At 44.6% G+C, this 24648-nt stretch overlaps 1 protein-coding gene across 2 annotated transcripts in view; it reads right to left on the bottom strand.

Moving 5' to 3' along the window:
* Positions 1–22952, bottom strand: part of AUH (AU RNA binding methylglutaconyl-CoA hydratase) — a 48644-nt gene extending 25692 nt beyond the window's left edge. For both annotated transcript variants that reach the window (XM_066614961.1, XM_066614962.1), the window contains exons 1-4: positions 22675–22952; positions 11959–12026; positions 11788–11875; positions 2144–2230 (exon numbers count right to left, since the gene is read on the bottom strand). In XM_066614961.1, coding sequence (XP_066471058.1) covers positions 2144–2230; positions 11788–11875; positions 11959–12026; positions 22675–22903 — 472 coding nt within the window. In that variant the 5' untranslated portion in view covers positions 22904–22952. The remainder of the gene's footprint in view (positions 1–2143; positions 2231–11787; positions 11876–11958; positions 12027–22674) is intronic.
* Between the last annotated feature and the right edge of the window lie 1696 nt (positions 22953–24648).

Raw genomic sequence — 24648 nt, 5'->3', positions numbered from 1 at the left:
CTGCTCAGTACAATTATTGCTCTTCATATCAAAGGACTGCTTATCAAAATTCCAATACTACAACAAAAAAGGTATGGTCAAATAGCTATGCAGAAAGAAAGCTCAAAGCAGCAAATAATAAGTTAGTATTGCTAGAAAATGTCTGGAACTGAAGTACTGTATTTAAACTTTCATCATACGTGAATGGTTGAAGAGTAGCAGAAGTATGGTAGCATCAAACGACAGTGTCAAAGACATAATTTCTAAGAACACTTTAAAAGCTGTAGCACTTTCAATAACTGCAACATTATAGTGGTACACACACAAGAACCCATGGATTATGCCCATAGGGTTATAAATATTAAAACTAATGAAAAACACACTTTTACAAGAAGAAAAGTAACCTTAATCCAGAGCTTCCCAAATTGGGGACTGGCAACGAACGCCCTAGACATGAAAGCCCAGACACTACCCAATTACGTAGCGAGGTGACATTGACAGCAGTGCCACTGCTTCCACGATCGCACTGGTGTGGGGGGAAAAGGGCTTTTTTTACACTTACCAGGGGTCACTCTTGCACTCCGGAGGGCATGAGGAGCCCGCAGACGCCTCTGAAGGAATCCCCATGCCTCAGAAACACTGTAGATCACAATTTCGACCCACTTCCAGTTTTTGAACCATAATTAAATTATATAACATATTTAAAATGTTTACAACTGTACGTTTTTACTATGGGGTTTAAAAGTCAATGAGGAAACTACTGGTTGTATTTAATGGTCTTTTTATTGTTTTATTGTGTGTTTCAGGGAATGGCTTATTCCTAAGAGAAAGAGACTTCAAAAAATAATATTGCCTGTTTCCTGGGAACCAAAGACATATGTGGAGTTATCCTTTGTACTCTGCCAACAGGCAGAGGACTAAGGACCAATGGGAGATTGCATCCCCTGCCTCTCAAACATCATTCAAAGGGGAATACCAGCCTGGCCCCATCAACAGTCAGAAAATAGAGCAGCTGAAGGGAGCGAATCTCCCCCTCCCTGACTGAAATGAACTCTAGACCTGTTTTAACTGTCAGGTGCCCAGGGACTAGTGAAGCAAATGAAGGCATTAGTCAAAAGCCTAAGGGGCTACTAGGCTTGTTTTCTATTGTTTTTGGAAGGTGCAGTGCAGATCACAGTGATCAAAAACAGGGTATAAAATACACAACTTTTCCAGGCCAGGTACTACTTCATGCAACACAAAATATTCAAAACCTTAAGGTCTGTTCTACTACACAATAGCGGTTCCCAAACTGTGGGTCTAATCTACGATATCTCCCTTTATGCTGGCACAAAAGTGCTTTATGGCACTTTCACAAAGAAGTTCTATAAACAAAAGTTCTCACAAGTTCTCCCGGTCTCATCATATACTAGCAATCAAACTCAGGTGGTTGAGTGTCTGCAGTTTGTATGTAAAATGGGCTACAGGATATACGGTTATGATTGCTACACATTACGGCAGAAGTAAAAATACTTGCAAAGTAAAAGAAAAACAGCCTAAGGTAGATTGAGCCTTACAGCTCAATCCTAGTGGGTGTGAGCTCCAGCAAAGCATGCACTGCACTGCTGCTTGCCTTTACAAAAGCACTGGAAAACACTTTGCAACAGCATAGCTGTTGCCAGCACTGGTAACACAGTGCTGTGTGTGAATAAAGGTCCACACTGGCACATGCATGCTGACAAATGTCCCCTTACCCCAAAGAGATGTCCAACAGCCAAAATCCCAGCACATGATGCAGTACTGGCACCACTGCATTGATGCACAAGAATCTGCGCTGGATTGAGCTTCCCCTCATTTCCAAGAACCTTTCAACAGTTGAAGTGTTAATTGGCAAAAACAACCACAGAACAGAGAAGACATGGGCAAGGGAGGCCTGCTTGAGTCAACTAGTAATATGGTTGAGAAGATGCAACATTTTATTCAAAGTCCATTTGTTGACTAGATTAGCAAACAAAATATGTCATTTTTTTGCTAGTATTAGGCATTATTTTCTATCTGAAACCGAAATATTCATACATTTTAAATAAATCCATTGATATATACTATTTTTGGTTATTCCAGAATAAAAACAAACTTAAGATCAATTGTTCATATGCTACTGCTTGTGATTAATGTTTTCACTTACCCATTTCATTAATTGTAGCTCTTGCTTTTGAAACATAAGAGCTTACTTCACTAGAGTGCATTTTGGCTCTTTCTTTAAGGTCAGCACCTGCAAGTGACATTTAATGGTTACATTCATATTCAAACTTAAAAGTAATATCAGCTCAGATAAGTTATAATGATATTGCTCATACTTCCAAGAAAATCTTACTAAGCTTATGCAGTAAAAAGTACATGTCTGAGAAGCCTCTAATAAGAGCTCCCAAGTCATAAGAACATAACAAAAGCCCCTCTGGATCAGGCCAAAGGCCCATCTAGTCTGGCTTCCTGTATCTCACAGTGGCCCACCAAATGCTTCAAGACAAGACAACAAGATACAACCTGCATCCTGGCGCCTTCCCTTGCATCTGGCAATCTGATGTAGCCTACCTCTATAACCAGGAGTTTGCACATACCTACCATGACTTGTAACCCGTGAATAACTTTTCCTCCAGAAATTTGTCCAATACCCTCTTAAAAGCATCTAGGCAAGAAACCATCACTACTTCCTGTGGCAAAGAGTTTCAAAGACTAATTACATGCTGGATAAAGAAATATTCTCTTTGGTCTGTCCTAACTCTCCTAACACTCAATTTTAGTGGATGTCCCCTAGTTCTGGTGTTACGTGAGAGAGGGAAATGAGTGCCTCTCTATCCACTCTATCCATCCCCTGCATAATTTTATATGTCTTAATCATGTCCCTCCTAAGGCATCTTTTTTTCTAGACTGAAGAGTCCCAAACGCTGTAGCCTTTCCTAATAAGGGAGGTGTCCCAGCCCAGTAATCATCTTCGTTGCTCTCTTGGTTGCACTTCTCTTTAGATATATATATTTACATAGTCAATGTACTAAATATTTAAAACAAACTGAAAACCTTATGAAGATTAAAATGGGGACAACCCCTGCCTATGGGCAGGAGGTCTGGTCTAGAGGGTAGAGCCTCCGTTTGCCTGAAGATAATATCTGCAGGTCGCCAGTTCGAGGCCACCTGCACCGTGCGACCTTGAAGCAGCTGACAAGCTGAGCCGAGTTATTCCATCTGCTCTGAGCGTGGGAGGATGGAGGCCAGAATGTGAAACCAGATCAGAAAGAAACATCTGAAATGTTGTGGTTCTTGAAAGATAGAACCTTCTTTCAATTGTAAAAATCCCTACGGGGATGTAAATACCCTGCCTATGTAAACCTCCTTGAATAAAGTCTGAGGAGAAATCTGATGACCAAGAAAGGCGGTATATAAATACCTGTATTATTATTACAGGCTGATACATAAGAGTCCAGTTTTAACATTACATAATATGAGGCTGCAATCCTATCCACGCTTACTTGGGAGTAACCTCTCCCAACCTCACTGACTAGAATGAAACTTACTTCTGAGTAGATATGCATAGGGTTGGGCTCTGAATCACTTAAATGTTGCAAGGCATTCAGAAGCATCCCACTGCCTCATGGGTGTGCCCTTCCTCTCCCTATGTTGTATTAAAATTCATTTCTCCCTTCACTTTTTGGAAGCGATAATGATCCCACAATATGCCACATTGATAGGTAGCTATCTGGTTTTAGAGTCTGGAGCTATAGGTAGTACATGGTTGCCAACTCTGGTTTGTAGCTATCCATGGTTGGCCTTTACATCAATACATACAAGGTTCTGTCATGATTAGCTCTGAGAAGGGGGAAAACTTACACATGAGGGAAAAGGAAACAGCCGGGAAAGGAACTCATGAGCCCGATCTTCTAAGCACAGTTCAAAGACTAGGAACACTGTCACCACTATACCTAGAAAATAGGCTAGAAAATTGAATATGCACAGGGTATACAGGTGGAGCCTATTTATCCACGTTAGTTCCGTTCCGTGACTCGGTGCGATTAACAAAAACGCGTTGTTAATTCCATAGAGTTACACAAATGTGCTGCAGCCTGACACTTCCGGATGGAAGGAAACTATGGCAGCTGTTATCAATCCCCTCCCCTCCGTACTCAGCCCTCCTGTTGCCAGCTGCCCAGCTTCTTTCACAGTTGGGATGCTGATCTTCTAAGAGTCCAGCCCTATGCATTTCTACTCAGAAGTAAGCCTCATTGTAGTCAATGGGGCTCACTCCCAGGAAAGTGTGGAGAGGATTGTAGGCTAAATCTCATGCTTTGCTTGGTGGAAAGGCTTGCCTGCATTGGTGGGGGGTGTTGCTTGTGTCGGTGATTGCCTGCACCATGGGGGGGGGGATTCGGCAAACGCTCCCTGGGTTTTTTAAAGCAATCCCCTCTGTTGCTACCACACCTGCCCCTGTGTGTGAGTGTGTGTGAGAGAGAGAGAGAGAGAGTGCTCCACCTTGCTGCACGTATTTTCGGGGGCCCCTTCCCCTCTTCAGCCTCTTTGCTGGCTCAGGGGCTCCAGGACTGTTACTGTTCCTTCACAAGGGGAACCTCTTCCAGGGCTCCAGGGCTATTTCCCTGCCTGAGCAAGGCAGAGCATTTTTGCAGTGTTTTGGGCTGCCTGGAAATGGCTCGAGATGCCAGCGCAAGGCAAAGGTGTGTGTGACTTTCGGTTCCCCCACCCCATTCCAGTTGAGACAAATCCGCACATAAAAAATCCGTGGATAAATAGGCTGCACCTGTATAACATGGGGAAAGACTACATAAAGAAAGGAGTCTCAGTAGGCACAGCAATTAGGAGTTGTACCTTTTCCCCCTCCTCTTATTCCTTGCCATCATACTTTTTAGTTGACTTAGGGCCTAATCTTATTCCCCACCACTGCTAGAACACATGATGCATGCTATGAAGGGAGCAACCCAGATGGACCAAGAAAGGCAAGTAAAGATATTCCTTATTTCAGTGATTTTTAACCTTATCTATCTCATGGTGCACTGACAAGGCACTAAAATAATCAAGGCACACCATCAGTTTTTTTACCGTTGTCAAAGCACACTATGCTGCTGGTAGGGGGATCACACACCCCAACTGCCCTACTAATAAATGACCCTCCCCAAACTCCGGTGGCACACCTGCAGACCATCTGTGGCACACCAGTGTGCCTTGGCACAGTGGTTGAAAATCACTGCCTTACTTACTTCTCACAGGCCACCTGACCTCCAATGGGTCTCCTATTTAGCAGGCTTACAGAGGCAGGGCAGGACCAGGCAGGAACAAGGGGATAGGATCTTGGCATGCGCCTCTGGCTATTTGTACCAGAATGCCCAGCCTACAGAATGGTAGAAAAACTTTAGCGCCATCGTAAGTGTAGCAGTGCAATGCTACTTGGGAAGCACCCAGGGCTTAGAACCTTGGTGCCTGATGGGAGAGTGCTAAAAGCAGAAGCACTCTGAGGGTTTTAAAGTTAGAACTAGAGCAGCAAGGAGTCAGAGCAATGAGAGACATTCATTCAGAGGGTTGATGCAGGGAGAGCTGAGCCGGAAGTAGGACGGTATGAGATTGAGAGAGAAGTCCGTCCTCCCGGCTAGCTTCCTAGCAAAGAATCAGACGACAGACATGTATAGAAGCGAGATGCAGAAGGAAGGCCACTGGGATTCAGCCTTCTCTGGCTTTTATTCCCTCTCAAACAATACACAACAGGCTGGGGTTTTCCATTCTCTTATCTTGTTCACAATACTAAACAATGAGTCAAAAGTCTGAGGCTTCTACTTAACGAGAACAAGGCAGAGGCTTCTAGATGTGTCCAGATGCCAACGCAGGTGTGCCTGCACTTGTTGCCATGTCTCTAAAAGCTTAATGTTCTGTGCATTTTCCTACAGTAAGGACCTGGCAGGGTTTGGCGGTTAGGCCAAGATATGAGACTATAACATACCTGACCCAAGATAGGAGAAATACTTCAAGAAAACACATAAATAAGACACCCGCATCTGGTCCCAGAATTTCCCTTCTTTCTAAAGTCATCTGTGAGAAGGCAAGAGGTTGGTCTAAAAGATCCAAGTTTCCAGAAGGGCAAGTAATAGGCAACCACAAGACAAAAAAAAAAAAAACACACCTGAATCACAACAGTTGGTAAGTGGGCAAGGTTTTTCAAGTGCCCTAGGAAAACTATGAACTGCACTATGGGGATGTCCATTTGTTAATGGTGCAATCCTATGCATGTCTACTCAGAAGTAAGGCAGAAATCCTATCCACACTTACCTGGGAGTAGGCCCCATTAACTATAAGCATGCATAGGATTGGGCTCTAAGTCTTATTGAATTTAATACATAATCCCAGATAAGCATGTGCTGTATAAGATTGAAATCTTAGTAAAACATTTATATTCTGCTTTTCCATTAATAGACATTCAAGGTGGTTCACAATTATGAAGTTTAGAAAAAATCAACTTAGAACAGAAATAAAACTCTATAGCAGTGATTTTCAACCTTTTTCATCTCGTGGCACACTGGGAAGACACTAAAATGGTCAAGGCACACCATCAGCTTTTTGACAATTGACAAGGCACACTGTGCTGTCAATGGGGGCTCACATCTCCCAATGGTCCTATTGATAAATGACTCTCTCCCTAATTCCCGCGGCACACTTGGGGGCCATTTGTGGCACACCAGTGTGCCACGGCACAGTGGTTGAAAATGGCTGCTCTATAGTCACAAGAAACAAAGGGAACTAAAGCTAAAACGCAACAGCAATGAAATCAGATCAAACTCATGTAAATAGCCAAATTTTAGCAACACACTGCTAACAAAAGCAGAAAGGTAGCCACAGTGGTGGAATTCCCCAGCCCTGCGCCTGTTCAAAGGTCTGCAATGGCACCCCCCTCACATGTCCTCCCCGCACACAAATCCCCCCACCAAAATGTTGCAGAGCCTCACAAGGCTCCAGGATGTGTCGCAGAAGCCTCCTTCCCCAATGTCTTAAACTGTGCTTCCGGCAAACCGGAAGTACAGTTTCTGACGACATCAGGAGCCTCAGAGAGGCTTTCACATGGTCCTGGAGGGGCGTGGGACTCCATACTGGAGTATTTGCTCCATTTAGTTAATGGTAGGTACACTACTGGGTAGTCAAACTATCCTCCTTGGAGAGGGCATTTGACAATTAGATCAGAGTTTCTCAAACTGTGGACTGGGACCTACAAGTGGGTTGCGAGCAGCACCTAGCTCAGCCACTACTGAAAATACAGAGCTGAAAATACAGGGTACAGAGCTGCTGGGCAGAGCGGGCTCCCAGTGGGAGAGAGGCATGGTGCTTTGCCCTGAATAGATGGGAAAATGGGATGCTGGGAAGAGGGGAGGGCTGTGTGGTTGGAGAAGGATCAAAGTCTGTGTTCTCCTTTGACTTCCAAGCAGGAAAGTTTGAATTCCAAGATGTGCAAAATAACAGCACAAGCGCGCTATGTAATCGGAACTGTGCCTGATAGCTTGGAAGCCTAAACTGATGATGCACTTCTGGCCATGACATAACTTCCGGGTTAAGAACATCACTTTCGGTGGGTCCTGGCAGATTGTCATTCTAAAAAGTGGGTCCATCATAAAAAGTTTGAGAACCACACCACAGTTGAAAATTTCACGTGTCTTCAACCACCTAACACAAGACACCGGTCCTTTGTTGAATGAATAATTTAATCCAAAATAACAAACTTCTGACAGCCTAATCCTAAACTGCACTAGCGAAGCCAGGCCACATGGTCTGCGTTGTATCCAGGGCAGGTAAGGTGGCTGGAGATCTCATCAGGATAAGGGAAAATTTATTCCCTTACCCAACGTCAAGCCCCAGCCTACCCTGTGGGGCTTCTCAGATCCACACCGGAGTAATGCCGGGAGAGATGTTAGAATATGATGGAGAAGGCCTCTGCCAATCCCACCCCCTCCAAGGCCTGTTCTGCCACTCCCTGCCCAGAAATGCCCCATCCCCATCCCCATCCCCACACTACTGCACCACTCCTGCACCACATCTCCTTGTACTGGCAGCCAGAATTCTGGATGTGGCGCCAGTGGGCCAGAGCAACCCTTTCCACTGGTGCCGCATCCTCTCGAGTCAGTTTAAAAGTGTTTTATGCATGGTGCTTTTACAACGGTGCACCTGCCACAGTGCAAAGTTTGGACTGTGCTGTGAATCTTGATGGCATAAATATGAACACAGATTCCCACTACTGCAGTGCTATGAAAAGTATACTTGAGAAAACAAAATAATGAATTTTTTTGAAATAGAAAATCTGAAAGGGAACAGTAACTCCTTCCTAAAGCATAAATGAGAGTTAGTTATGTGAATCCAAGATATTCAATTTGTTCAACTAACAAACAGATTTTGTATTTCAAATTTCATGTTCAAGTTCCCCTCAAGAAGAATACTCCATAACAGCTGTTACAGACTTCTAAACCTACAATGAGTGTAGGGGGGGGGGAATCAAAGTCAGTTATTGAAGTCTTTTTTTTACCTAGTCTGAAAGCAAACCTCTTGTCTGAATAAAGAAAAAAAGTCTTTATGCTTCGTAGACCAAATGCACGTGTATGCATAATTAAATATGACTCAACCATTTCATATAATCATCCCACTTCTGTTACAGAAATAGCTGACATATATTAAAAACCAAAGATGACAAAAATCTAGTGATGTACAAAGTATGCTTTTCTTCGCCAAGAGCACAGAAAATTTGTTTTTAAAAAGTGGAAGAATTAAAATAAAACATAGGGCGCAATCCTAACCCCTTATGTCAGTGCTTTCCAGCACTGACTTAAGGGCAGTGCAGCTCTGAGATAAGGGAACAAACATTCCCTTACTTTGAGGAGGCCTCCGTGAGTGATACTCAACTGCAGGATGCAGCACACCTTATGTGTGCCATTAGCACCGTTACATCAGTGCTGGAAAGTACTGGCATAAGGGGTTAGGATTGCACCCTTAATCTATGTGTCACAGCAAGAGTAAAAAGTAGCATTCAGAGATGAACAACATGATTATTGTTAATATTATAAACAACACTTAAAAATTGAAATAACTTCCCATAACAGAACTACTTAGCCCAAAGTTCAACAAATGAAAAACAATTCATTTCTTTCCAATCATCACTACTGGCTAGATTTGTCCTTAGTTCACTAATTCAATTCAAGTCTAGTTCAAGACTACGACTTGAAACAGAGTGTGTATTCTGATGGGAGGAATTTGACTGGATAAAAGTGAAAGGAAATAAAAGTGTTTTAATATTTGAAATACCCCCCCCCCCACACACACACACGCTTCTTGATCTTGAAGGATTCCAGATCAAAAATTCCAGAGGAAAGATTCTGTAGAATTGACAATCAATTACATCTCCATTTCAGGATGCTCACCACAAAAGAATCTACACCACAGCAATCCTGGAAATGGCTCCAGTGCCTCTGATCAAAAGCATTATGGTTCCAATGCATCTGCTCAACAGCATTAAAGATGTAAAGTACAACTACATAAGCTTTTATTCACTTATGGAAGATGCTTAAGCCAAATAAGGCCTAAGGCTAGTCTGTGTGCCAAACAGTGGTCAAGAGACAAGGTGGAAGAATGCAGTAACTTCCAGAGCTGTAACATTACAAATTGCTACTCATTACAAATTTTCACGCCATTTGCCTGTTACCAATCTTAGTTTGATAAGCCTGTTGGAAAAAAGGGATGCCTTCAGGAATAAGTTAGAGTTCATTATTGAAAATGAAACCTAACTAGCACTAACCAATTTTATGCTTTCTGTGTTTAAAGCATTTGGAGGATTAGTGTTGAATAGCTTCTGAGTTACCCCTTTGAATAGTTTCTTTGTATTGTCCTAGTGTCCAATTTTATTTTTCTCCATGGAGATGAGAGAGGCTTTAGCTACCTAGTTCCTCTCCAAAAGTTCCTCAATCATCTCTTTTTCTCTTGCTGCCTCTTATGCTTGGAGCGACCTCCAGTCCGCTTCAGTTGCTATCACTCTTATTTCTCTTAAATCTTTCCACAAAATCCACCTTTTCTGAGAACCTTCAACCCAATCACCCTGCTCCTATACTACACTAAAACAAAATCTAAACACGCAAGCACACTACTTCTACAACACATACTCCTATAACACTGTTTCATTAGTGCATTCTTAGTCCCAACTGTAATTTTTTACAGTACAAAAAAGAAAAAAGTTGAAATCCATAAATCCATTAAAAGTTTGGTGCAGAATACAGCTGTCAATGAAATACTTTCTGCCAACAAAAGCTGCACATTTGGATTATTGTTGTGCCAAAAGTTGTATAACCTGGTTAACATGTGGTCAATTGCTTTCTACCAGGAAATGCTTTGGGAGAGGAAACAGAGGGCAAGATAATCTACCCTAGCTGTTTTCTTCAACAGGAAGCCTAACTCCAAAGATGAGTCACAACCTGGTTGTTATCTGCCAGGTTGGAGGAGTAATACCAGCAGTGTAAATTACCACAGCTGACTTCAAGTTAATGTCCTGGTGAAAGCAGTACCATGAATAGTACTACATCAGAATAGTAATGATTATCTCTGATAATGCTATTTTACTCAGCACTGTTTTCCAGGAATATATCTACAGCATTATACCAGGTATTACTACATTCACAAAGTACTATACTGGGATCCTTTTACAAGTTTACCTCTCCATTTTGAAAATAGTAATATTACAGAAGCTAAATAACCAGTGGCATTGCTAGGGGGTGCGGACCGCATTAGGTGATGCACTCAGGGGGACTGACACCACCACTGACCAAAATTGTGAAATCCTAGCATCTTTCAGATACAGGCATGACCCTGTATCTGTGGAAGTTCTGTTATAAAACCCCCTGTAGATACATGAATCCACGGATACAGGGTGAGGAAAGGCTACGGCATTTGGGCCTCTTCAGCCTAGAAAAGAGATGCCTGAGGGGGGACAAGATTGAGACATACAAAATTATGCATGAGAAGGAAAAAGTGGATAGAGAGATGCTCTTTACACTCTCACATAACACCAGAACCAAGGGACATCCACTAAAATTGAGTGTTGGGAGGGTTAGGACAGACAAAAGAAAATATTTCTTTACTCGCCGTGTGGTTGGTCTGTGGAACTCCTTGCCACAGGATGTGGTGACGGCATCTGGCCTGGATGCCTTTAAAAGGGGATTGGACAAGTTTCTGGAGGAAAAATCCATTACAGGTTACAAGCCATGATGTGTATGTGCAACCTCCTGATTTTAGAAATGGGCTATTTCAGAATGCCAGATGCAAGGGAGGGCACCAGGATGCAGGTCTCTTGTTATCTGGTGTGCTCCCTGGGGCATTTGGTGGGCCGCTGTGAGGTACAGGAAGCTGGACTAGATAGGCCTATGGCCTGATCCAGTCGGGCTCTTCTTATGTTCTTATGCTGCCCCCACCTTCTGAAGGTAATGTGAGCTCTGCTCCCCTCACCTCTGGAGGGTTTTCAGAGGCCAACAGAGGCCCCATGTGTCCACTTGCAGCCTCTGCAGGGTTCAGAATGACCACAGGGAGTATGACTATTGTATACCAAATGAAAATCAAAGAAAGCACTAACACAAATCAAATTACAATAGGTCCACCAAAAATTAAGCATTGTCTATAGCTGTTTTTAAAGGATTGCTTAAATACAGAAGTTGTCCAAAATGGCAGAGCTTGCTGAAAAAAGATTTCAGACTCTCAGACATCTCTAGTAAATTTCATTATGGATTTCTAAATTAAATTAGTAATATTAGATTTACATACCAGCACAAAATATCCCAGGAACTTCACTTCGAAATATAACCGTCCGTACTTTTTTGTCAGTTTTCAAAGCTTCCACAACTTTTGTTATCTATAGAGAAAGAGTGAACAAGTTATCAACACTTATTGTCAGTAGTTCATATTTGCAAAAGATTAAAAGATTCACCCACTTACCATTTTTATAAGATTTTTATTAAGTGCATTTTTTGCATGCGCTCTGTTTATTCCAAGTACTACAATTCCTATATACAGAAGAAGAAAAAATATTATCAATCGACTATGTAAGGAGGCTTACTGCTACAATTTTCAAAGCAACTCATACAGTATCCAGTGGCAAAAATGCAGCCTGTTTGGATACACTATTTAGTATTAGACATATAGTCAATAGCCTACATCAGGGGTGTCCAAACCCTGGCCCAGGGGCCACTTGCAGCCCTCGGGGACTCCTAATCCGGCTCGCGGAAAGCCCCCAGTATCCAATGAGCCTCTGGCCCTCCAGAGACTTGCTGGAGCCTGCACTGGCCTGACACAATGTGAGGGTGACTGTTCAACTTCTTGCATGAGCTGTGGCATGAGGGCTCCCTTCACTGCTTGCTGTTTCACAACTGTGATGCAGCAGCAAAGGAAAGGCCAGCCTTGCTTTGTGCAAGGCCTTTTATAGGTCCTGAACTATTGCAAGACCGTCATTCATTCACATAAGTCCCATCTGTAATATATTCATTTACGTAAATTTATTCAAATTTGAAATGTAAATCAATTCTTCCCTCCCCCTCCCCGAGCCCCCGACACAGTGTCAGAGAGATGGTGTGGCCCTTCTGCCAAAAGGTTTGGACACCCCTGGCCTACATCATTGACCTGGCTAGATAGTGCACACTCCGTCACTGCAAGAATAAGAGTAGAATGTGCAATAATTTAAAATCAGTTTATGAAAATGTTTGCATACACATATTGCTTAAATATCAATGCTTCTTCTGCAGGTTTGGCAAGTTATTAAAATACATACTCCCCCACAGTCTTCCTATGTAAAACCACTTGGTATATCATGGCAGAATTGTTAACATTAAAGCAACATTATAATGCCAGGCATGAGGTATACGAGCCCTAACACATTTCCCCAGCTGTAGTTGTTCACATTCTTTCGGAATGTAGGAATACTTCCAACTTCAAGTAACTTAAAAATAAGAGATCTATTCTTAAGCACAAGAACAACTGAAAAACATACAAGCAAGGTGGAAGATTAGCTTGGGTTGTAAAGAGAAAAAAATTAAATGTGTAAAATCAGGTCAGTTTAGTGGAATAAGATTCTTTCTCTTTCCCTTTCTCCCTAACACCACCCCCCCCCATTTCTGTGTTTTTGGGGTTTTGTTTTTTTAAATCAGAGACTTCAACAAAAAGTAGACAAAAACCCCTAGTGATTATGGGTGATGCATCTAAAAAACTTCAATCATACAAAAATTATTTAAGTTTATAGAAAAAACAAAATTGACACTTTTTCACCAGCCCAGGACATCTAAAGGAAAATACTGTACACTTTATCACTAATTTTGTGCATTGGGTTTGATGAGATATTCAGCATAAGAGATGTACAGTTTACTCAAATTTGTATTTCAACAAGTACAAAAGTTCCCCTACTTACAAATTAGATTCCAGTGGTCGGTCTGTAAGCCATTTTGTTCTTAAACAAACATCACTATTTAGTAGAGTCCAACTAAATAAAAAAAATCATGCAAGCAAGATTTTTGCTTAAAACATAATACAGTAATGGCTTATGAAGTACATATTCTGGTAACTGCATTCCTGCTTTTTGTCCAGCTCCAACAGAAACAGTGTGTTTGTTCAGGTATGTTTTGTGTACCCACTTAGAGGGCAACATGAAGCAAGCAACATTCCCATAGGTTGCTTCGTAGCTTTCCCCAGCATTCATATCTTTGAATGTTCATAAACTGAACGTACTTCAGTAGAGGAGCTACTGTAGAGAACAGTACTCTCTCACAGCATCCAGAAAATACAAAGCAAACTCCTAGTTTCTACTATATCTGAATCACTCTTGCTGAGAAAAAGGAGAAAAGCTAGAGCCAGAGGGGATTCTTGCTCTGGAAAAAAATCATAATCCTGAAGTGCATCTATATGATCTCTGAACAACAGAAATATTTCATGGGAAAGAGAGCACTGGTATATAATAGCGTGCAGAAGGAACCCAAAGCATGTTGTTGGAGCAATGTCCATATAGATCAGGATTCCTATCACCTAGAACAGGGATAATTGTATAGAACAATTGTATAGAAGAGAGAATTTCAGCAGGTGCAGTTTGTCATCTCACAGATGACAAGCTGAACCTGCTGAAATTCTCTCACCTATGCAATTGTTAAAGGTCCAGGATCCCTAACGTTGAAAGTTTGCCCACCCCTGGCCTAGAATTATAACACATTTTTTATCCCACTGTTCTACCAAGAAGCTCAGAGCAGCATACACACTTCCTCCCATTTTATCCTCAGGATAACCTTTTGAGATACAATATGAATACACTGAGAGGTGCTGATGGACTCAATGACCCAATGACCTTTCCTAGTCAACATATCAGGAATCAGTTCAATACTCTATATCCGTATCACAACAATTCTGGGGAAATCTTTATTTACACTTACTTAAAATATTTACATTCACTAGGAAGAAATTTCTAAACATCAATTTCTATTAGAGTTGCAAACCCACCTTTCAATTATAAACAAGGCAGTAAAGATTTGCAGTCCAGTTCTGCTTATTCAGAATAACATCCTATTGACTGTAATGTGGGTTACAGGAGACCCCAGGAATTTGCAGGAGATAGGTTCCTACTGCTACCATGGATACCCAATACCATGGATAGCAACAAACCCTACTCAAACTTCCTGTTAGCATTCTCACAATCACTTCCTGTAGCATTCCTCTAGCACTGCTGAATCTAGGTTCTCACTGTCTACTTCCTGTTCCAATGCAAAAGAAAGAAAAAGCTCCCCTTTGCAAAGTGCTTGTAAACAAAGTGAAGTGAGTCATGACTGCAGTGGTGGAAATTTGAAAACCACAGATAAGTGAAACTGCGGATATGGGGGGGATACACACACCTGTACTTACAAGCAAGAGTAAGCAGAAATGTAGTTTATCAGCTCCTATCCAAGAGCTCCACCAGCAAGGGGGAGGACAGGCAGACTCGGGGACTATCCCCTCGTGAGGCTTCATAGTTTTGGCAGGGAGGAGATTTACAATCCTCCTCTGCTGTGAGGTAACCCTGCTTCCTTAGGTTATAGAGGCCTACTAGCCCAGCCCTTAGCGCCTGCCTTCAACTTCTCATCCTTGACCTTTCCTACTCTTAAATAGTCTGCCCACCCTTTCCTGCCCCCTGTCCTTCCAGGCCCTGCCCTCTAGTTTCTCTCTTCCCTTCCCCTGTCCCTAGTAAACTCCCTCCATTCTGGAAGATTGGTGTTTCAAGCCCATACCGAAGGCGAAGCATCCCTGTCAACATCCTTGCCTGTCAACCCTGGTTTACCAGCACAGCCACACAGGACGGCCAGGGCTGAATCATCCACTATTAAGCCTTTGCTTGCATAGGTCTATCAGTGCCTGTTGCTCAGAAGGCTGACTAGCAGTTTCTTCAGTCGGCTCCATGGCTGCAGCTGGACCTACTGCTGTTCTCAGCGTATCCTGCCACTGTTTACTTTGGAAGAGTTATTAAGTTGAGTTATTAAGTTGAGTTATTAAGGAATTGAAGAATGAAGTTGCTGATCTCTTGACTAAAATATGCAACTTGTCCCTCAAAACGGCCACGGTGCCAGAGGATTGGGGGATAGCAAATGTCACACTGATCTTTAAAAAGGGAAAGAGGGGGGCCCGGGAAACTATAGGCTGGTCAGCCTAACATCTATACCAGGGGTGCTCAATAGGTGGATCGCGATCTACCAGTAGATCGCGAGGCAAAATGAGTAGATCGCGGAGTGCCGACCCCCCCTTCAGGTGCCTCTGGGAGGAAACGCCGGGAGTAAGGCCCATTGTATTCAATGGTAAGTGTGGCTAGGATTGCAGCCTCACAGCCTAATCCTAGGCATGTCTACTCAGGAGTAAGTCCTGTTATACTCAGTGGGGCTCAAGGTACACCAACATACATTGTACACATACATGTTATATGTTATGATGGCGCGAACATTGTAAAAAAAAACTCTGGTAGATCTCCGGGCCTTGCTGGGTTTCAAAGTAGCTCTCGAGCCAAAAAAATGTGAGCACCCCTGATCTATACCAAGTAAGATGGTGGAATGCCTCATCAAAGATAGAATCTCAAAACACATAGACGAACAGGCCTTGCTGAGGGAGAATCAGCATGGCTTCTGTAAGGGTAAGGGTAAGTCTTGCCTCACGAACCTTATAGAATTCTTTGAAAAGGTCAACAGGCATGTGGATGCAGGAGAACCCATAGACATTATATATCTGGACTTTCAGAAGGCGTTTGACACGGTCCCTCACCAAAGGCTACTGAAAAAACTCCACAGTCAGGGAATTAGAGGACAGGTCCTCTCATGGATTGAGAACTGGATGAAGACCAGGAAACAGAGAGTGGGTGTCAATGGGCAATTTTCACAATGGAAAGAAGTGAAAAGCGGTGTGCCCCAAGGATCTGTCCTGGGACTGGTGCTTTTCAACTTCTTCATAAACGACCTGGAGACAGGGTTGAACAGTGAGGTGGCAAAGTTTGCTGATGACACCAAACTTTTCCGAGTGGTGAAGACCAGAAGTGATTGTGAGGAGCTCCAGAAGGATCTCTCCAGACTGGCAGAATGGGCAGCAAAATGGCAGATGCGCTTCAATGTCAGTAAGTGTAAGGTCATGCACACTGGGGCAAAAAAACAAAACTTCACATATAGGCTAATGGGTTCTGAGCTGTCTGTGACAGATCAGGGGAGAGATCTTGGGGGGCTGGTGGACAGGTCGATGAAAGTGTCGACCCAATGTGCGGCAACAGTAAAAAAAAAGGCCAATTCTATGCTTGGGATCATTAGGAAAGGTATTGAGAACAAAACAGCTAATATTATAATGCCATAAGAACATAAGAACATAAGAACAGCCCCACTGGATCAGGCCATAGGCCCATCTAGTCCAGCTTCCTGTATCTCACAGCGGCCCACCAAATGCCCCAGGGAGCACACCAGATAACAAGAGACCTCATCCTGGTGCTCTCCCCTACATCTGGCATTCTGACTTAACCCATTCCTAAAATCAGGAGGTTGCGCATACACATCATGGCTTGTACCCCATAATGGATTTTTCCTCCAGAAACTCGTCCAATCCCCTTTTAAAGGCATCTAGGCTAGACGCCAGCACCACATCCTGTGGCAAGGAGTTCCACAGACCGACCACGCGCTGAGTAAAGAAATATTTTCTTTTGTCTGTCCTAACCCGCCCAACACTCAATTTTAGTGGATGTCCCCTGGTTCTGGTATTATGTGAGAGTGTAAAGAGCATCTCCCTATCCACTCTGTCCATCCCCTGCATAATTTTGTATGTCTCAATCATGTCCCCCCTCAAGCGTCTCTTTTCTAGGCTGAAGAGGCCCAAACGCCGTAGCCTTTCCTCATAAGGAAGGTGCCCCAGCCCCGTAATCATCTTAGTTGCTCTCTTTTGCACCTTTTCCATTTCCACTATGTCTTTTTTGAGATGCGGCGACCAGAACTGGACACAATACTCCAGGTGTGGCCTTACCATAGATTTGTACAACGGCATTATAATACTAACCGTTTTGTTCTCAATACCCTTCCTAATGATCCCAAGCATAGAATTGGCCTTCTTCACTGCCGCCGCACATTGGGTCGACACTTTCATCGACCTGTCCACCACCACCCCAAGATCTCTCTCCTGATCTGTCACAGACAGCTCAGAACCCATCAGCCTATATGTGAAGTTTTGATTTTTTGCCCCAATGTGCATGACTTTACACTTACTGACATTGAAGCGCATCTGCCATTTTGCTGCCCATTCTGCCAGTCTGGAGAGATCCTTCTGGAGCTCCTCACAATCACTTCTGGTCTTTACCACTCGGAAAAGTTTGGTGTCATCTGCAAACTTAGCCACTTCACTGCTCAACCCTGTCTCCAGGTCATTTATGAAGAGGTTGAAAAGCACCGGTCCCAGGACAGATCCTTGGGGCACACCGCTTTTCACCTCTCTCCATTGTGAAAATTGCCCATTGACACCCACTCTCTGCTTCCTGGCCTCCAACCAGTTCTCAATCCACGAGAGGACCTGTCCTCTAATTCCCTGACTGTGGAGTTTTTTCAGTAACCTTTGGTGAGGGACCGTGTCAAACGCCTTCTGAAAGTCCAGATATATAATGTCCACGGGTTCTCCCGCATCCACATGCCTGTTGACCTTTTCAAAGAATTCTATAAGGTTTGTGAGGCAAGACTTACCCTTACAGAAGCCATGCTGACTCTCCCTCAGCAAGGCCTGTTCGTCTATGTGTTTTGAGATCCTATCTTTGATGAGGCATTCCACCATCTTACCCGGTATAGATGTTAGGCTGACCGGCCTATAGTTTCCCGGGTCCCCCCTCTTTCCCTTTTTAAAAATAGGCGTGACATTTGCTATCCTCCAATCTTCTGGCACCGTGGCCGTTTTGAGGGACAAGTTGCATACCTTAGTCAAGAGATCTGCAACTTCATTCTTCAATTCCTTAATAACCCTTGGGTGTATGCCATCAGGGCCCGGTGACTTATTGATCTTTAATTTATCAATGAGGTCTGAAACATCTTCTCTTTTAACCTCTATCTGACTTAACTCCTCGGTTAGAAGGGGCCGTTCGGGCAGCGGTATCTGCCCGAGGTCTTCTGCCGTGAAGACAGATGCAAAGAACTCATTTAATTTCTCTGCCATCTCTAAGTCTCCTTTTATCTCCCCTTTCCCTCCCTCACCATCCAGAGGGCCAACCGCTTCTCTGGCGGGTTTCCTGCTTCTAACATATTTGAAGAAGCTTTTATTATTCCCCTTAATGTTGCTGGCCATGCGTTCCTCATAGTCTCGCTTGGCCATTGTACAAATCGATGGTAAGGCCACACCTGGAATATTGTGTCTAGTTCTGGTTGCTGCAGCTCAAAAAAAACATAGTGGAAATGGAAAAGGTGCAAAAGAGAGCGACTAAGATGATTACTGGGCTGGGGCACCTTCCTTATGAGGAAAGACTACGGCGTTTGGGCCTCTTCAGCCTAGAAAAGAGGCGCCTCAGGGGGGACATAATTGAGACATACAAAATTATGCAGGGGATGGACAGAGTGGATAGAGATGCTCTTTACACTCTCACATAACACCAGAACCAAGGGACATCCACTAAAATTGAGTGTTGGGAGAGTTAGAACAGACAAAAGAAAATATTTCTTTACTCAGCATGTGGTTGGTCTGTGGAAATCCTTGCCACAGGATGTGGTGATGGCATCTGGCCTGGATGCCTTTAAAAGGGGATTGGACAAGTTTCTGGAGGAAAAATCCATTATGGGTTACAAGCCATGATGTGCATGTGCAACCTCCTGATTTTAGAAATGGGCTATGTCAGAATGCCAGATGCAAGGGAGGCAACCAGGATGAGGTCTCTTGTTATCTGGTGTGCTCCCTGGGGCATTTGGTGGGCCACTGTGAGATACAGGAAGCTGGACTAGATGGGCCTATAGCCTGATCCAGTGGGGCTGTTCTTAAGATCCTGCTTCCCTCCCTGCCTGAGCAGGGCCACTCCAGGCTGTGAGTCTATGTCAGGAGACTCTCTATGTCAGTGAGTCTGGCTCAGGAAACATTCCTCTCCTTAACCCAGCAGTGAGGCTGCCATCAGAGGTTCATAGAGGCAGGATAGATAATTGGCACTGCTATGCTACCCCCCACCCCCACCCCCAAAAAATGCTCCACAATAAAACTAAGGGGGAAAATGGAGAGACCACTACCTTTCTATGTTATGTTCTGTATTCTGTGTCACCTTCTTTCATGTGGTGCATCAAATCGAGGGGAGTATGATCCATATGAATGGATTATCAGTCAAATAATAGCAGAGGACCAAAACAGCTCACTTAACCACAAGTGCCTCCTTTTCAACCATGTAATATCATTTTTCCATGGGTTCTCACTTGTGTCTGAGAATGAGTTTTTCAGTCCGCCCTTCTGTTAGGCTAACACATCCTCCTGTACAGTAGGTCCCCACTTAATGATGGCCTCACAATTTGATCAAATTACTTTACAATGGACTCTGTGCAGCAAAATAGGTTCACTATACAACAGGTTATTCACTGTATAATGGGCATCTGACTGCCTCCAACAGAACCTTGTGGGTGAGAAACCAATCAGCAACTGCAAGTGTTTGTTTGTGTCTCAGGGCTCAATCCTATCCAATTTTCAAGTGCCAGTGCAGCTGTGCCAATGGGGCATGTACTGCATCCTGTGGAGGGGATGCAGTCACAGAGGCCTCCTCAAGGTATGGGAACCTTACCATTTGGGGCTGCATTGCAGTTGCACCCGTGCTGGAAAGTTGGGTAGGAATGGGCCCTTAGTGCTTTGCCAGGGTGACCAGATACAATGGAGGACACAATGCCTGTACCTTTAACCACTGTACAGAAGAAGGAATTCTGGCTAGTGCAGCTTTTAATACCCTTCCATGTTGAGTTGCACCTGTCAACATTCCCTCTTCCATTTGTTCCCTTACCTCAGGGCTGCAATGGGATTGCACCAGTGCTGGAAAGTTGGATAGGATTGGGCCCTCAGCCAACAGCAATGTGTTTACATTTCTGCCAGGCCCACAGGTGAACACATTTGGTCCCTGTTGTGTATATACAACATTGGGCAGAAATAGCTTTTAATTTCATAGATCTGTGTGTTTGAGGGAAGGAGTGGACTCAAAGACAATCTTTGAAGGATGTTTCAGCTCTTGTTAACATCATGGCTGTGTATACTCAGAGGGAAGTGTGTTGAGGAAGAATCAAGGGAGTGGAAAATGGAAACCTTCTAAGCCAGGGGTGTCAAACATAAGGCCTGGGTGCCAGATGCGGCCCACGGAAGCTTTTTATCCAGCCCTCAGGCTCTCAATTGCTGGGCAGTGCTGAGGTGTTACTGCTAAAAGGGCAGCCCCCATGAAAACTGGGCTCTTTCATATCTTGAAATATGATAAAGATTTGCATGTTTTCTCTTGTCATTTGTAATTTATGAATTCCTAAGTGAGAAAAAGTGCTTATTTTTCATTATGAGTTGTTTAATAACATCACTTCCTGCCTAACGACATCACTTCCAGCCCTCAGCAGGCATCATGAATGCCATTCGGCCCCCAGGTATGAAAGGAGTTTGACACCCCTGTTCTAAGCAGCTCCTGCTCATCATGGCTCTGTAGGTCTGAGAAAAGGGGAGACAGAAGATAGTTTTTGAAGCAGCATTCCAGCCGCAGTAGGGGTGTAGAGGCAGACAGATAATTGACACTGGTGTAGAGAGTCCCCCCCCCAACAATGTCTCACCATACAACTAAAGAGGGGAAGGGAGAGATCACCTTAATATTTTGTTATGTTCTTTCCTGAAGTGCATCCATTGCAGAGGAGCCACTTAACATGAATGGATTATTAGTCAAATAAGAGGGCTGTCTTGGCCCTCTGCTTTTAATCATGGAATATAGTTCTGCCTGTCTTGGCAGGGCCTCTCTGGGCTGGCTGGCTGGGTGCCATGACACCCAATAGCGGTGAATCCACCTCCTGAAATTAATATTGAAACTACAGAATGGTTATGCTACCTAGAACCAGTATTTTATTTAATGAGGAATAACCAAAATAAGGTTCTAAAGTTCTCAAAATTTGTGTTATTACTATTTTGAGGGGGGAAACAAATGCAGATCTAGAATTTATGTCTCCCCAGCAGGGTTGCTGTGGCCTCAGGAGATAGTCACACATCGGTTTCCTAAACAAAAATGAGAAAAGGGGCTAGAAAAGAGAGGAATGAAGGAACAGTAATGAAACTCCAATCCAAACGCTAAAAAAGAAAGAAGGAAGGAAGGAAGGTCATGATGGTGGAACACCTTTGAATCAAACGTTAACACTTAATTCTATTAGACCAGCATTTTGGAAATACCACTGGAAGTAACTGATGATGTCATCACCAGTTACTTCCAGGTTGGGACACTATATGTGAGACTCCAAACACTGGTAAGAGGCTGTGGGGGGGGGGGGTTATGAGCAAGCAAGAAGCAGGCACTGGAGCTCTGCCCGCCAAGCTGAGCCTTCTATTACTGTTTGTCATGTTGCATTGCAGGTCTAACTGCCTGGTGGTGGATGTCTGGGTTCTTGAGTGCCACGAGGCACCCTCCCTCAAGGACCACCAGTGGCACCAGTACCACTGGTTGAAAAACACTGCATGACAGCCCAGTTCTATGCACAATTACTCAGAGGTAAGCGCCAATAAGAGTCAATGGGGCTTACTCCCAAGTAAGTGTGGACAGGATGGCAGCCTTAGAGCCCAGTCCTATGCATGTCTACTCAGAGGTAAGCGCGATTCCAGTCAATGGGGCTTACTCCCAGGTAAGTGCGGACAGGACGGCAGACCGCCTTCAGGCTGCCCCAGGGCAGACGGTGCACGAGAGCACCCAATGGGTGCGCGTCTTTCCAGCCACGCCTCTGGCTGAAGCATTTAAAGGGCCAGCGCGTTCCTTCTTCCGAAAGCCGCCAGCTGATTGGGCAGAGCGGGAGGGGCCGCGCCTCTTCCAGGAGTCTCCGCAGCCAACCGCACGACGGCAGGGAGGCCCCAGCGCGAGGCGCCCGACCGTAGCCGAGGCTCGCGCTCTGCCCCCGGCTGAGAAGGCTCCGTGACAGTTGGGGCACGTGACCCCCGCGAGCCCCCCCCCCCGCTCCCGCCAAGTGTTACCTTTGTGCTCGTCGTCCAGGTAGCGGACCCGCAGCTCCTCCTCTCCCGCCCTCGCCTCAGAGCTGTAGGCTCTCCCGGCCGAGGGCAGCGCCGAGCGGCGCCCCGGCACCAGCGCTTTCAGGCTCAGGCGGCGAGGAGAGGAGCGGGGTGCGGAGGCGGCGGCCGCCGCAGCCAATCCCGCTTGACGCTGGAAGAGGCTCAGGGCCACCGCTCCCGCAGCCGCCGCCATGTTACCTGTTTACAGGCGCGCGCCAAGCCGGGCGATCCGCCGCCGCCCCTCCCCCTCACGCAGCACCACGTGACTCCCCGCGAGGCCCCGGTGTCTCAGCAGCACGTGACCTGCGAGTGCGGGAGGGCAGCCCTTCGTCACGCTCGCGCCCGGGAGCTCTGAGACCCCGATGGACGCCGTGGGCGCGCCTCACTCGCAGGTCCCCTTTCAGGCAGTGCAGCCGTAAGTGAACCCGTCCCCTCTAGGGAAGCTGAGCCCAAGCCTTGCATGTCTACTCAGAAGTAAGCCCCATTACAGTCAATGGGGCTTACTCCCAGGTAAGTGTGGATAGTATTGTTGCCTCATAACCTCATGGAACCCAGGAAAACCCAAAGCCCCAGGCTGCTGTCCTGTCCACACTTACCTGGGAGTAGGCTTCATTGACTCTAATGGGACTTACTTCTGAGTAGACAGGCCTAAGATTGGGCTATTGGGCAGCAATCCTGTCCACACATATCTGGGTGTAAGCTTCACTGACTCTAATGGCACTTACTTCTGAGTAGACATGCATAACAGAAGTTATGATGCTGTAGTCCAGGTGAGGGTTAAGTGGCCCTCTTTATTTCTCATTTAGTTTTTTTGCTGTCCTTGGGAAAGGGATTTCCTGCAGCTAAACTTTTGCTACTCTGTGAATTAAGTAGCAAGAAGTTTAGCTTCTTTGTTACTCTTGAACACAAGTTATTGTTATTACATTTATATTTCTCCTGCCCTTTAGGGCAGCTGTATGAAAGTTTGACTTTTTGTATCATTATTGCAATCGTTAATTACAATAAAATGTAATGATGAACCTGCCTGGACAAATCTTGGAGGTTTAAATCCACCTGCAGTAGTGTTCACCTCATTGACATTGATAGTGTCAGGGATGGCAACCAAACATGAAGCCTGATCCTGCCAAAATAATGGTGCATTCCTAAGCATGTGTACTTAGAAGTCCTATTGAGTTCAGTGGGATTTACCCCCAGACAACTGTGGCTGCAATCTTAACCATACTTTCCTGAGAATAAGCCCCATTGAACAAAGTAGGACTTACTTCTGAGTAAACCTGGTTAGGATTGTGCACTGCGTGTAAGATTGCAGTCACAGGGTGTAAACAGAGTTGTCTGGACTGGACTGGAGTTTCCAGTCTCCTGGGTGTAATCCCTATGGCGCTTGGTGAAGATTCTGTTATTTGTTTCACATTTCAATACATAGATCCGTCTTCTGACATGTGAAAAATCTTTCAGGTCTGCATAGGTCTACCTATTCTTTTTTTAAAGAAAACTTATTTGTTTGGTATGTTTATGACTCCTATTGTATCAAATCTAAGATACTTTGCTCCTCATTCCCTTTCCTACAGTGCCTAGTCTGAGACTTCTGGAAAGCCCATAAGGAGGGCTTCTTCTGTTTGTCCGTCCCCACTGGTATTCAGTGGCATGTTCACTGGCAGGTCTAGTGCAAGCCCCATAGGATCAACTCAGTAGCAACCACTCACTGTGGCTCATCAGCTGTCAGAGCCAGAGAAAGAGGAGAAGACGCCAAAGAGGGAGCTGTTTCCTCCATCCAGACTTAATCAAGAGGACCTCCCCCCCCCCATTTGAAACACTTGGTTCTAGAGGCCATTTCTGAGTTGGGCAATGTCCAGTCCCCCCCAGCTGTTGCAAATGGCAGGCTGATCCCAAAGAGTGAAATCAAAGCTTTGGAAGTGGTAACAGGGTGCCATCCCCCCC

The sequence above is a fragment of the Tiliqua scincoides genome, chromosome 2 (genome assembly GCF_035046505.1).
Source record: "Tiliqua scincoides isolate rTilSci1 chromosome 2, rTilSci1.hap2, whole genome shotgun sequence".
NCBI lineage: Eukaryota > Metazoa > Chordata > Lepidosauria > Squamata > Scincidae > Tiliqua > Tiliqua scincoides.
The sequence above is the reverse complement of the archived record's forward strand: the minus strand, read 5'-3'. Positions and strand labels throughout refer to the sequence as shown.